The sequence below is a fragment of the Equus caballus genome, chromosome 10, assembly GCF_041296265.1.
Source record: "Equus caballus isolate H_3958 breed thoroughbred chromosome 10, TB-T2T, whole genome shotgun sequence".
NCBI lineage: Eukaryota > Metazoa > Chordata > Mammalia > Perissodactyla > Equidae > Equus > Equus caballus.
The window spans coordinates 18,006,651-18,020,946 of record NC_091693.1 but is presented as its reverse complement, the minus strand read 5'-3'; the positions used below and the strand labels follow the sequence as shown (position 1 = coordinate 18,020,946).

Genomic DNA, 14,296 nt, shown 5'->3' with positions numbered 1-14,296 from the left:
GACCCAGCTGGCGGGCGGGGAGGTGCGGCCATGGTCCCATGTCCTTTCGTCCCCTCCCAGATTAGCCCTCTCTGGGGTTTCCCGCTACCTTGTCCCCCACCAAGTGTGACCTCTGCTTCCTCACGGCTCCATTCGCACACTGCTGTGCAGAGGTCACTCGTCCAACCACAGATTCACACCAGGGGGGAAAGTGCTGCTGGTTTAGAGGCCTGTGATGGCTCACTCCAGGGGCGATTTCATCCTGGAGGGAACTGGGCGCACTCTAGAGAAATATTTGGAGTCCCTGGTAGGTGTCTGAGGAGAACGGATCTGAGTTTCATAAGGAATATGTATTGAGATAACACAGGGGCGTGAAAAATTCTCAAACGCCGGTTTCTAGAACATGGCAATAGAGTGTAATTCTTGTATTTCTTTTGTAACTCCTTTTTTTAAAAATTCTTGATTTTTTTTTTTTTGTGAGGAAGATTGGCCCTAAGCTACATCTGTGCCAATCTTCCTCTATTTTATGTGGGACGCCGCCACAGCGTGGCTTGATGAGCAGTGTGTAGGTCCATGCCTGGGATCCAAACCGGCAAACCCTGGGCTGCTGAAGCAGAGTATGCAAACTTAACCTGCTCCACTAGGCTGGCCCCTTGATTTTTTTTTTTAACTTGATTTTAAAAAGAAAGCCCATTATAAGGATTAGGAGCAGAATTCCCTGTGTTCTTAATGTCTTGGAAACAATAAGCCTTTCTTGCTAGTGAGGAAGGAAAGATGGACTTTTTTCAAACCAAGAGACTTGCCAGTGGGAGAGGCCAATCCTTTGCTTTGTTATAGCTCTCCGAACCTTTCCAGGGGGCTTTGATTAATCTCCCCTTCATTTCATCCCCTCTCCCACCCCCTCCCCAGGGAAAGGAAGTAATGCTCATGTGGCAAGTGGGGATCAGTTGGGGCTAGAAATTGGGTCTCCCGATTCCTTCTCTGATGCTTCCCTCAGAGGGAGGCCACGGGTCAGCCTTGGGGAAGAGCTGATTGTTTCTTGGGCATCCCCGTGTGTCCCGTTTATAATAGGATTGTCCAGAGTAGGACTCTTGGGAACCCAGAGGCTGACTTACTCGTTTGTTTATATTTATAACACGTTAACGTCGGTATCAGTATGATATGAATATGATACATATTCGTATTCATTTATATTTGCAGAAATTATAGGCAATTTGGCTGTTTTCTAGAAAGTTTTTACTGATTGGGCATCTGTGAATTTTTTTTTTTTTTTTTTTTTTTTTTGCTATAGTGGGTTCCAGATAGCTGTCTCCTTAGAGGAATCCTATGATAAGGCCAAGACTCCTTTGCTGAAGGAAAGATCATCCCCAAGTTAGCATTTCCTCTGGTGCATTCTGCAGAACTTTGGTTCTCAAGGATGCTAAAAGGGGCCATTTGAAAAAATGGTCCTGTGAGCCAATAAGTCTGAGAGACGTCGAAAGTTGCACAGATGTCTCTCTGTCTGTCTCCTTATGTGGCTTTTAAATTTGCTGCTGTGCACTGTGAACCACCAAGGAGCAAATAGTGCTTTTTCAAGGCTTATTAGCCAGCTGAGCCCAGGTCCTCAGGGAGCTACTCTGGAGGACTGGTGTTCCTTGGGAACCCACTTTGGGGACCTCCAGCCTGACTTCTGTGGATTTTTTTCTCAGATAAGGGGTTTGCTTAAAGGTGAGGGACAGGAGCGCCCCTTCCAGATTGCTTTGACCCTGGCGGGGGCTGCTCATGTCTGTCCTGGGGCGCCGAGTACAGGTTCTGAATTGTGGTGCAGACGTGCCCTGGCCCTGGGGACGCGTCTGGGCTCTGCAGTGGCAGGCCCGCGCCGGGCGCCCGCTGACTTCCTTCTCACGTGTGACTTCAGCACGGGGCACATGCTCACCCACCAGAAGACCAAGCCGTTCGTGTGCATCGAGCAGGGCTGCAGCAAGAGCTACTGCGACTACCGCTCGCTGCGCCGGCACTACGAGGTCCAGCACGGCCTGTGCATCCTGAAGGAAGCGCCCCCGGAAGAGGAGGCCTGCGGGGACTCGCCCCACGCCCACGAGGCGGCCGGCCCCACTGCACCGGGCGGCCTGCGCTCCCTGGGGCCCCCGGAAGCCAGGTCCCCAGGCTCCCTCTTGCCCAACAGAGACCTCCTGCGCTGTATTGTGAGCAGCATCGTCCATCAGAAGATCGCTTCTCCTGGCCCAGCCCTGGCGGGGCCTTCGGACAGCGGCGAAGGGAGGAGCGTGGCCTACCCCTGCCCGCCCTCATCGGGCTCCTCCTGCACCACAGCGGCCTCGGGAATCCTGGGCCCTGAGGTTCCCGAGGAGCCTTGCCCCCCACGGAAGGAGCCCACTGCTGCCGACGTGTTCACCACCATCCACTCGAGGGCGGCGGAGAATGGCGGCGCTGACCCAGCCGAGTCGGAGCCGTCGCTGCTCCAGCTCCCGTCCTCCCTGGAGGGCTGGCCGGAGGGCGGCCCCCTGCCTGCCTGCCTGCCTGTTTTCCGAGGCCAGACGGCGTCTGCCAGTTCCCAGCCATCGAGCCACAACTTCAAGTGGCTCCGGAACCGGCCCGGCTGCCCCAGGAGCAAAGGGAACAACATGTTCACTGTCCACAAGCTGCCTGCGCTGCCGTCCCAGGAGGGCTCCGAGTCCTTCCCTGTGGGGGAGCCCTCGCCTGGCCCGGGCACCAGCCTGGAGGACACGCTGCCCTTCCCTCCCTCGCTCCTGAAGGCGCCTGCAGAGGCGTCGGGCGACCCCAGGTATGCCAGTGGGGAAGACGACCCCTGGGCTTCCAAGAAGAGCAAGTTTGACTGCGACTCCTTCGCGTGGCCGAGCCCTGGGGAGCCCGGCCTCCAGGGTGTCCAGAAGCCGAGTGGGCTGCCGTCGTCGGATGCCACACCGCTCTTCCGGCAGCTGTTCCTGAAGTCGCAGGAGTCTGTGGTGAGCCACGAGCAGAGGCAGGTGTTCCAGATGCTCACCAAGTCCCAGCGCATCTTCTCCCATGCCCAGGTGGCCGCAGCCTCCTCCCAGCTCCCCGTGCCCGAGGGCAAGCAGGCCGCCCTGAAGCCACTGCAGGGGCCGTGGCTGCAGCAGCCCCCGGCCCTGGCACCCGCTGTTGACTCTCTCCACCCTGGCCCTGGGAACCCGGAGCCAGAGGGATCCCCAGCCCGCAGGAGGAAAACCGTGCCCGCCTTCCCTAGAGAGGCCTCCCCAGCCAATGTGAGGCGGGACTCAAAGGGAGGGCCCAAAGTGGCCGCTGCTGCACAGTCCCTCGCAGCGTCATCTCTGGACCCTCCCGGGAATCCAGACATCTCTCTGGCCAAGCAGTTGAGATCTTCGAAAGGAACCTTGGACCTGGGGGACGTCTTCTCCCCCGGGGGCCCACGGCAGACCCAGTTAGGTGGGGACGAGCTGCCCGGAGCCCAGCTCCCCGGGAAGCAGGCCCAGGCTGAGAATGGCACGGCTTTGGGAGCCACGAAGGGCGAAAAGGGCCCGGCCTGCTCCCGGGGCGGAGGCTACAGGCTCTTCTCCAGCAACCCCAGGGCCCAGCGCTTCTCTGGCTTCCGGAAGGAGAAGGTGAAAATGGATATGTGCTGTGCGGCGTCTCCCAGCCAGGTGGCCATGGCCTCCTTCTCGTCCACCGGGCCTCCGGTGGACCCCCCCCGGGACCCGAAGTCCAAGCTGACGATATTCAACAGAATCCAGGTACCGGGACCCTCTCTCCTGTGACCTCACCTCCCATGAGGCGAGAGTCTCATTCGTTAGACGTTTCCACGTTTCTAGTTGTCCGGGCATTTCATTTAACTTCTGAATTCTCAGATGCAGTTTTATGGGGGGGATGAGGTTCAGAGAGATTGTGGTTCCCCCCATTAGCCCCACCCCTGCCAAAAAAAACCCAAAACCAGAACGAGGGTTGCATGGAGTTGTCAGAGACGCCCTGTGCCGTGCTGCTTTCTCACTGTGCTTGTTGTGCTTGCTTTCTCTCTGCCTTTCTCTTCCTTGTGGATTCGCCTCCTTGAATTCTTCAGAGGATATGAAATAAAGCTCCTTTCCCCTCGAGTCTCCCCACGTGAAACGCCAAGTCTTTTCTGGCTGTGAGTCCGGGTCCTGCCGCCCGTCGGTGCTTGTGGAGCATCAGCTTGGTTCCTCCCCACATTGTGCCGCGAGGTCCTGGGTGCAGGCAGCTTGGCCAGTTCTCTTGGTGACGTGCTGAGCTCCAGCATCCTTCCTGTCACGCCACAGCTACCTTTTTTTTTTTTTTTTAACTTTTTTAAACAGCTTCAATATTGGCATACCATCTAATTCGCCATCTTAAAGTGTACCGTCTGGCGGTTTTTAGTGTATCCATCACTGCTCTTTGCCAGAACATTTTTATCACCCCAAAAAGAAACCCCGCACCCTTAGTTGTCACTGTCGATCTCTCCATCCCTCCCAGTTCCTGACGACCGCGGATCTGCCTTCTGTTTCTATGGATCCGCCCATTCTGGACGTTTCCTATAATTAGCGTCATCCTCTACGTGGCCTTTTGTGTCCGGCTTCTTTCACTCAGCATGATGTTTTCAAAGTTCTGCATGTTGTAGCCTGGATCAGCGTTTCATTCTTTTTATGGCCGAATACTCTTCCTTTGGAGTAATATATCACGTCTGGTTTATCCGTCCGTCAGGGGCTGGGCATTAGGGTTGTTGCCGTTGCTTGGTCCTTGTGAACAGTGCTGCGGTGAGCCTTTGTGTACCAGTTTCTGTGTGGACGTATGTTTTCATTTCTCTTGGGAAACACCTAGGAGTGGAATTGGTGGGTCGTAGGGTCCCTCTGTGTCTAACTGAGGAACCGCCAGACTGTCCCAAAGCAGTGACGCCGTCCCACGTCCCACCGCAGTGTGGAGGGCGCCAGCTTCTCCGCGTCCCCACCAACGCTTGTTACGGTCCTGTCGTTTCCTCTCAGAGCAGCCATCGTCGTGGGCGTGAAGGGTGGCTCATTACAGTTTGATCTGCATTTTCCTGATGGCTGCTGAGGTCGGCCGTTTGTATGTCCTCCTTGGATAAGTGTCTGTTCAGATCCGTTGCCCAGTTTTAAATTGGGTTATCTTTTTATCATGAGCTGTAAGAGATCCTTGTGTGTGATAGACAGAAGGCCCCTCTCAGCTAGATGACCTGCGACTCTTTCCTCCTGTCCTGTGGGCTGTCTTTGCCCTTCTCGACAGTGTCCTTGGAGGCGCAGAAGTTCTAAGTTTTGGTGAAGTCCGCTTTGTCTGTTCTGTCTTCTGTTCTGGCGTCGTCCAGGAAACCATTGGCTAGCCCGGGGTCGCAGAGAACGACGCCTGTGTTTCTTCTGGGAGCCTCAGAGTTTAGCTCTTGCTCAGCTGCCGCCTGCTGCTGGCTCAGATGTGTTTTCATCTTCAGGGTGGGAACATCTACCGGCTCCCCCATCCGCTGAAGGAGGAGAACACGGCGGGCGGATGGTAAGTTCGGAAGCCGCTCCCTGCCCGCCCGGGGGGCTCCCCGCGCAGGAGTCCTCGGGGGTTTTCTTGCGCTGGCCCGGGGTGAGCGAGCACGGGACGCTCCCGCCCTGAGGAGGCGTGCGCCGGGCCCTGAAGAGTTGGGGTGTCGTCTCCACGTCTTAGGGCTCGTCAAGAGTTGCCAGTGGATCAGACTGAAAAACCAAAAACAAAATCGTAGTCCCGTTCTCCCCTTCTTCCCTCCTGCATGTCCTCCCACAGTAACCAGCAAAACGGGGGCCCTGCAGACTGGGCAGAGCCGAGGAGCACTTACGTCTGCAAGAATTGCAGCCAGATGTTTTATACCGAGAGAGGGCTGGGCAGCCACATGTGTTTTCACAGCGACCAGTGGCCGTCACCTCGAGGGAAGCAGGAGCAGCAGGTGACGGGGCGCCGGCCGCAGGTTCTCTGCTTACAGAGTTTCTGACAGGCTTAGGGGAGAAGCGGCGGGGTGTCACTGGTCTCAGGATGGAGACGTCCTGCTGGGGGAAGCCTGGCCAGGGGGCCGGGAGTCAGGGCTGTGCCGCTCGGAGGGGGCGGTCTCTCCCCTGGCCCTGCCCCCAGCCTCGCTGCCCAGAGGCCGCCCGTCTTTCCCCTGCCAGCTGTTTCTCTGAGAGAGCCATCCCTTCTCCACGTCTAGGTGTTTGGCACAGAGTTTTGCAAGCCCCCAAGACAGGTGCTGAGGCCAGAGGGGGATGGGCAGAGTCCCCCGGGAGCCAAGAAGTCTTTGGACAACACAGCCGCAGCCTCTTGGGGGACCCCTGTGTCTGTGGCTGGGGCTCCAGCGAGCCGACCCCCGGGGAGCACGGCCAAGGTGGGTGTTTACTAGCCCCTTCCTTCCTGCCGGTTCCGCACCTCCCCGTGGAAGCTGTGGGAAAACCCCGAACCAGATACCACGGGAGATCCTGACTCCAGAAGAACTTGGTTTGTGCGTTCATTCAGTCATTCAACATCCACTGAGCGTCCTTTGCCCAGTCCTGTGCTGGGCAGTGCTAGGAACTCTGCAGCGACCACAGCAGCCCCAGCCCTGTCCTGCTGGGGGTCACAGTCCAATGGGGTAGACAAACCCCTCCCCAGACAATGATGACCCAGGGTGGGCAGGCCTGGGGGGTGCAGAGGACCTGAGGGAGACCAGCCTGAGGAGGTGAGGGAGGGCTTCCTGGAGGAGGGGGTGTTGGAGCCGAGACCTGGAGGATGAGGAGGAGGAAGACTGGCAGGAGGGGAGACCACGTCGGGGTGAGTTTCGCAAGTTCAGGCCATTAGTCCCGTCAGCCGGAGCTGAGGATCTCACCCGGAGACGCTTGTGCTGGACTCGGGGACAGAGTGTGTGGACCCACAGGCCCCTCGAGTCCGTGACTGGATCCCATTGTCCATCTCACGGGAGCTGCTGTCATTTTGAGGGGAGGTTTTTCATGTTGTCACACTGTTGCACTGTGTCTCTGGCCCCCTCTCTCTGATGGTCAATTTTAGCCTCACACGTTTCCAGATCCTCCAAGTCAGGGCCTCTCCTTGGGGCTGTGGGCACGAGAATGTAGCCAGGCTTAGGATCCGGGGTCTGGCCCAGGCGCGGTGGCCCTGCTCGGCCTCCTTGGCTGAGGTTGCCCGTGCGGATGCACAGGTGTGTGCGTGTCGTACTTCTCTCTGTCCTGTGGGCAGTCCCCTGGTCCCATCTGGCCCATCGTGAAGACGGCTGAGTGGGAGGAGGCCTCCAGTGAGCCCTGTGGTTGTGAACTCTCTTCTTCTCCAGGGACAAGAGAAAGACGGGGACGAGAGAGACAGCAAGGAGAGCAGCCAGCAGAGAAGGCGGAAGAAGCGCCCGCAGCCCAAGGTGCTGTTCCTGCCTCCACCGCCCTCCGCGCCTGGGGAGCCGGGCCCAGGAGGCTGCCACCAGAGCTGCCTGCGCTCGCCCGTGTTCCTGGTGGACCGCCTCCTGAAGGGGCTGTTCCAGTGCTCGGCCTACACGCCACCCCCCATGCTCAGCCCCATCCGCGAGGGCTCGGGGCTGTATTTCAGCACGCTCTGCGCCGCGTCTGCCCCGGCCAGCCCCGACAAGCTCCTCAGCACTCTGCGCGGTGAGTCCGGCTGGGCTGGCCGTCTGCGCGTCCATGGCGGGCCTCCGGGGCCGGGGCTGTCTGCGGCCAGCAGTCTTCTAGGCGCTTAGAGCCTTATAGCCCGAAAGAAAACCATGAGGCCATTTAGCCTGACCACTCTTCCACCTGCCCTTTGAGTGATTTTTAAAATAACTTTATCGAGAGAGAATTCACATACCGTATGGATCACCCACTTAAAGTATACACTTTAAAAATTATATTCACGGGGTTGTGCACCCCTCACACAATGTAATTTTAGAGCATTTTCATCACCCTCAGAAGCAGCACTGTATCCAGTACCAGACAACACACGCACCCCGTAGCCCCCATCTCCTCAGCCCCGGGCAACCGCCAATCTACTTTTTCTCTTTATGCATCTGCCTGTTGTAGACGTTTCATGTAATTGGAATCATATAAAGTGCCAGTTTGCATGTAGTTTATTCATTTAGATAACGTTTTCAAGATTCATCCATGTTGTCGCATGTATTGATGTTTCATTCTTTTTGATGACTGAATAATATTCCATTGTGTGGATATACCGCATTTCATCCATTCAGCAGTTGATGGGTATTTGGGTTGTTTCCACTTTTTGGCTGTTACAAGTACTGCTGTTAGGAATATTCATGCACAAGTTTTTATGGGACATGTTTTCATTTCTCTTGGGTATATGCCTAGGAATGTAGTTGCTAGGTTATAGGCTAACTCTGTGTTTAACCATTTAAGGAACTGCCAGACTGTTTTCCAGAATGGCTGGGCCATTTTAAATTTCACCAGCCTTACATGAAAATTTCAGTTTCTCCACATCCTTGCCAATACTTGTTATTGTCTGTCTTTTTTATTATAATCATTCTCGTTGACGTGAAGTGGTATCTCATTGTGGTTTTGATTTACATTTCCTTCATGGCTAATGATGTTGAGCATCTTTCCACATGTGTATTGTCCATTTATAGATCCTCTTAGATGTGTCTATCAGAACCTTTGCCCATTTTTTTTTTTGAGGAAGATCAACCCTGAGCTAACTGCTGCCAATCCTCCTCTTTTTGCTGAGGAAGACTGGCCCTGAGCTAACATCCATGCCCATCTTCCTCTACTGTATATGTGGGACGCCTGCCACAGCATGGCTTGACAAGTGGTGCGTAGGTCCATGTCTGGGATCCAAACTTGCAAACCCCGGGCTGCCGAAGCAGAGCACATGCACCCAACCATTATGCCACTGGGCTGGCCCCAACAGTTTTTTACTTTCAGCATTTTGAATGTCTTAGCCCACTGCCTTCTGACTTCCATCATTTCTGATGAGACGTCAGCTGTTAACCTCATGGCGGGGGGGGGGGGGGGGGTGGTGCCCTCATATGTGATGAGTTGTTTTTCTCTGTTTGCTTTCAAGATCTTATCTTCATCCTTGGCTTTTGACGTTTTGCCTATGATGTGTCTGGATGTAGGGCTCTTGGTATTTATCCTACTTGGAGTTCTTAAGCTTTTTAGATGTGTATATTGTTCTTCATCAAATTTGGGAAGTTTTCAGCCATTAGTACTTTAATACTCTCCTGTCCCTTTCTCCCTTCCTTCTAGTAGTCCCATTACACGTATGTTGATGCACTTAATGATGTCCCCCATTTCTCTCTTCATTTTCCTTCATTCTCTTTTCTCTCTGTTCGTCAGATTCCATAATCTCTCTTCATCTGTCTCCAACTTTGCTGATCATTTCTCCTGCTGCCCCAAATCTCCTGTTGAGCCTCATTTTGGTTATTGTACTTTTTTAACCCCAGAGTTTCCATTTGGTTCTCTCTTTATGACTTCTGTCTCTTAATGGTATTCTCTCTTTGATGAGAAATTTTACTATACCTTCCTTTCATTCTTTAAGCATGAGAGCTGGGGAGAGAGGGACCCCTGTCTTCTTGGCTCCCTTGCCTGGAGTGGAGCACTCTGGGTAGAGCTGTTACGCAGAGCTGGGGGCTGGGTGGATGCGGGCGCGCGTCACAGCGCAGTTGCCACAGAATCTCACTGTTCTTACCAAGGTTTAGTTGATTTTCTTGAGTATTTCTTAAAATGCTGTATGCCTTTAGGACAACTTCCAGAGACTTTAACTTACTGTTTTTTAATAGAATTTTCATCAGCTACTTTGTTGTTTTGCTGAGTTCCTTATTATTCATTTTTTAGAAGTCCTATCCCCCTTCCATGCAGTCTTTTTTTAAATTTTATTTTATTGTGATAATAGTTAACATGAGATCTATCCTGTTAACAGATGTTTAAGTGTGCAATACAGAATTGTGACTACAAGTACAGCCTTGCACAGCATATCTCTAGAGCTGCTTCTTCTTGCTTCACTGAAACTTCATGCCCATTGGTTAGTGACTCCCCATTTCCCACGCCCCCAGCCCCTGGCAACCGCCATTCCATTCTTTGATTATATGACTACTTGACGTATTTCATGGAAGTGGAATCGTGCAGTATTTCTCTTTCTGTGACTGGCTTATCACTTAGCATAATGTCCTCAAGGTGCATCCGTGTTGTTGCATATTGCGAAGTTTTCTCTTTTAAGGCTAATTAGTATTACGTTGTATGTATACATCACATCTTCTTTATCCATTGACCCGTCAGTGGACACTTAGGTTGTTTCCACATCTTGGCTATTGTGAATAATGCTGCAAGGAACATGGGAGTGCAAACATCTCTTCGAGATCCTGATTTCAGGTCTTTGGGATAAATACCCAGAAGTGGGATGGCCGGATCATTGAGCAGTTCTATTTTTAATTTTTTGAGGAACCTGCATACCGTATAACCTGAAAGAGTCTGCTTTCAGCTGCCCTGTGAAGGCAGGCAGAAGGGGCCCTGCAGATCCCTTCTAGTCAGTCTTCTTGAGGATTTTCACTGTGTGTTTTCTAGGTCAAATGGATGGCTCTTTTGGCATCTGTGTGGTGAAGGACGACACTAAGATCAGCATTGAACCGTGAGTTGGAACAGACTTAGAACCTGAGGGTCCTCCCAAAGTGGGGACACTTTCACCCTCCTTGCATTCCAGCGTCACTTTTCCCAAGGGCTCCTTCATCCCAGGGGGATGAGGTCTAGTAACCGAGCCTCCCCAGGAGAGAGGTGGTGGGTTTCTCCAGGTATATGTGGGAAGTTCTCTCAATATTCCTCTGTCCAGATAGACCAGAGTTGGGCCCATGAGGGACAGACTTCCCGGGAGGTTCCAGGTAGGCTTGATGGCACAGCGTGAGACTCGTGAGCGTCCATAGAACGTGGTTAGAGGGGCGTGGCTGTGGATGTAGAAGTGTGACAGGTGTCAGCAGGTACCCCCCGTCCGGGACCCCAAGCGAAACACCTGAGGCCAGAAATTTAGTGATAAAGAAAACTGGAGGAAGGAAACATCCTTCAACAGGTTTCTGGAATGCCTGCCTGTGTCTGGCAGGGGTGATGACCACCCAGTGCATCTGAGAGATGGCGCAGGGCTTCCATAGAATGGGGCTGTGGCCGGAGAGCAGGGCACAGCACACGTGTCTCTCTTATTTCCCGTCTTAGTCACATTTGTATGTGTTGCGTGCCTGTGTGTGTGTGGCCTCCTTTTAGACACATCAACATAGGAAGCCGGTTTCAGGCGGAGATCCCAGAGCTCCAGGAGAGATCGCGGGCTGGAATTGATGAGCATGTCGCTTCTCTGGTCTGGAAGCCATGGGGAGATGTGATGACCAACCCAGAAACGCAGGATAGAGGTGGCTGAGGCCAGATTCCCAAGGCCCCTGCTTCCCCCTCCATCTCCACGGGGTTTCTCCTCCCAGTTCTTGCCTTGACCAGGGAGCACCGTCCCCGGGGGGAGCTAGTCCTTGGCCCCATATTGCTCCTCCCGTGCTGCCTTCTCCCACCACCCCCCCCCCCGCCATCTCACACAGTAGCTGGTCCAGAGCAGGTGCCAGGAGCAGAGTTTCTGCCCTTCCTCCTTGTCCCTCCCTTCCCTCAGCCTGCCATCAACGAGATGTGAGGGAGATGGTGACAAGGACCCTCCCCCCTGTGCCCCTGCTATTGGGGATGTCTCCTCCTGGCCCTCGCTCACTCCCTCTGTCTCCTCTCCCTCACACTCTGGTGGGACCGATCGCTGGAAACACAGTGACTGAGCTCTGTAACGTGGCCTGCTCCAGTGTGATGCCCGGCGGGGGCACCAACCTGGAGCTCGCTCTGCACTGTCTGCACGAAGCCCACGGCAACGTTCAGGTGAGGCGGTGGCAGGGCCAGGGCTCGGGGCGCCTGGGGCAGCTCCCTGCTCTCCTGGGGCTGGGGGCTCTGGGTGCATGCCATGTGCCATCTGCTTGGGGGTTTGCAGTCACTGAAAACTGAAAGAAGCCCCCCCATTCTTCTCCCCCTGGCTTTGGGATTGGCATGGTCCTTGTGAACTGGAGGGGAAATGCACTGACATGGCCTCAGCCAGCCAGTTATTTCACTGGGGCGACAACAGAGCACATATCTCAGGGGGAACCCAGTAGACCCAGCCTAGGTCCTGCAATAATCTGGTTTATTTCCTGAGCTTTATGGTTTTGATTAAAAACCCACGTGTGAAAACCTGTGATGCAACAGAAGAAGGAGGAAGATTCGCAACAGATGTTAGCTTAGGGTGAATCTTCCCCTGTAAAAAAAAGAAAAAAAGTATTAAAAAAATTGTCAGATAATGATTAGTGCTGTGAAGATGGGGCAAGGGCGGTGCTCCTCCAGACTGGTCCCTGATGAAGCGAGGAGCTCGTGCCAGAATAGACGCACACGCCGCTTCCTTCATCGAGAAGCTCTTGCTTTGAAAAAGTGATGGCAGCTGCGTGTGGCGGTACGCCTAGCGGTGAAGTCCGTGTGCCTCAGACAGCTCACAGGCACTTGGGGTGGCCCCGGGGGAGGGCAGGCTTTAGGGAGGGCGCTACTGAATGAGGAGAGGATGAAGGTGGGCCGCGCCCTCCCCGCCCTCCCCCGGTTGGTGGCCTGACCTCCTCTTGTTCCAGGTTGCCCTGGAGACCCTCTTACTGAGAGGACCGCAGAAGCCGCGGACGCACCCCCTCACCGACTACCGCTACACAGGTGACTGGAGCAAGGCTGCGGCCTGGGCGCCGCCCGGCTGAGACCCCTGGTGACCATCAGTCTCAAGCTCTGCCTGAGCCTCTCGGAGTTCTCTCGGGGCTTCCGGCCTTTCCGGAGGGCTCATCCTCTCCAGGGCAACCCAGGGGGCGCAGTTCTCTTCTAGCTGGATCCCACCGTCCCCTTTACCAGGGGTCTCCGAGGGGGCCCTGCCCTCCAGGAAGGGGGTGCTCCTGGCCCCAGGGAGGTGGAGGCTCAGGTTCAGCGTCTGAGCACAGCAGCCCGGGAGTCAGGCAGCCCGGGGCCCCCGCCTGCCCTTCGCGAGACCGTTAAGTGGTGGGAGCCTCATCTGTAAAGTGGGGACAGTAATGGTTCCGACCTGCTAAGGTGGTTGTGAGGGTTGTATGAAATAAAGCAGGTTCGGGGCTTCGCAGAATGTTCGGCACCTCACCGGCTCTCGGTAGCGGCAGCTTTGAAAAGATGAGTGGCCTGCATTTCAGCCGGGGCTGCAGTCCCTGAAGGAGAAACGTCCTCCCCTCTCTTGGCTGTTTCTCCGCTAGGTTCGGACATCTGGACGCCCATAGAGAAGAGGCTCTTTAAGAAGGCGTTCTGTGCCCACAAGAAGGACTTCTACTTGATACACAAGACGGTAAGGCGAGCGGGGGCGGGCGCCTCCCACAGCCGAGCGGAGTTGGAGCAGAGGGCTGTCAGGGCACGCTCTGCTCCCACTGTAAGCAGTTAATGCATTTAAAACGCCCTGGTTGGGGCCAGCCCGGTGGCACACTGGTTAAGTGCGCACGTTCTGCTTTGGCGGCCCGGGGTCCGCTGGTTCGGATCCCAGGTGCGGACATGGCACCGCTTGGCACACCATGCTGTGGTAGGCGTCCCACATGTGAAGTAGAGGAAGATGGGCACAGATGTTAGCTCAGGGCCAGTCTTCCTCAGCAAAAAGAGGAGGACTGGCAGTAGTTAGCGCAGGGCCCGTCTTCCTCCAAAAAAAAGCCCTGGTTGTGAGCAAGTCCAAAAAGTACAGAAATGCATCACGTGCTCAGAATAAAGCCCTCCACGTCCCTCCCCGCAGCCCTGCTTCTGACCGACTTCCCACTGTTTGGCTGTACACTTCAGGCTGCTGCCCATACAGGTGTTACACACATATATTGGGTTGGATTAATGCCGTCAAGTCGATTCTGACTCCCGGCAACCCTGTGTGCAACAGAGTGGAGCCCTGCGCCACCATCTCCCCCCCAGCCTCCATCAGACACGCTCCGCTGCTGTTCACAGGGTGTTCATGGCCAGTTTCCTCGGAAGTGGGTGCCCGGGTCCCTCTTCCTGGTCTGTCTACTCTGGAAGCTCCGCTGAAACCTGTGCACCATGGGGGCCCTGCTGGTGTTTGAAATCCCAGGGGCACAGCTTTCAGCATCACAGCCACACGCAGCGGCCGCTGTCCTGCCAGTTCCCTGACTGGGAAGGGGACCCAGGCCAGGGTGAGAGCCCCGAATCCTAACCACTAGACCCCCCGGCCGGCTGCACTCGTAGATGCAGGTACTCAGAAAAGGGTGAGCTCACACTACATTTAATGTCTTACTGATTTTTTTTGTTCTTTTTGTAACTTGATGTACACAAAACTGTACATAATCGAAGTGTAAGATTTGATGTCTTGA

The 14,296-nt window shown here is 54.8% G+C and overlaps 1 protein-coding gene across 4 annotated transcripts in view; it reads left to right on the top strand.

The window, feature by feature from the left end:
- Window positions 1-14,296, top strand: part of ZNF541 (zinc finger protein 541) — a 38,320-nt gene that overhangs the window by 15,865 nt on the left and 8,159 nt on the right. For all 4 annotated transcript variants that reach the window (XM_070223103.1, XM_023650005.2, XM_023650004.2 and 1 more), the window contains exons 5-14: window positions 1,877-3,707; window positions 5,402-5,460; window positions 5,719-5,878; window positions 6,137-6,310; window positions 7,244-7,568; window positions 10,470-10,533; window positions 11,154-11,296; window positions 11,689-11,792; window positions 12,563-12,638; window positions 13,196-13,284. In XM_070223103.1, coding sequence (XP_070079204.1) covers window positions 1,877-3,707; window positions 5,402-5,460; window positions 5,719-5,878; window positions 6,137-6,310; window positions 7,244-7,568; window positions 10,470-10,533; window positions 11,154-11,296; window positions 11,689-11,792; window positions 12,563-12,638; window positions 13,196-13,284 — 3,025 coding nt within the window. The remainder of the gene's footprint in view (window positions 1-1,876; window positions 3,708-5,401; window positions 5,461-5,718; window positions 5,879-6,136; window positions 6,311-7,243; window positions 7,569-10,469; window positions 10,534-11,153; window positions 11,297-11,688; window positions 11,793-12,562; window positions 12,639-13,195; window positions 13,285-14,296) is intronic.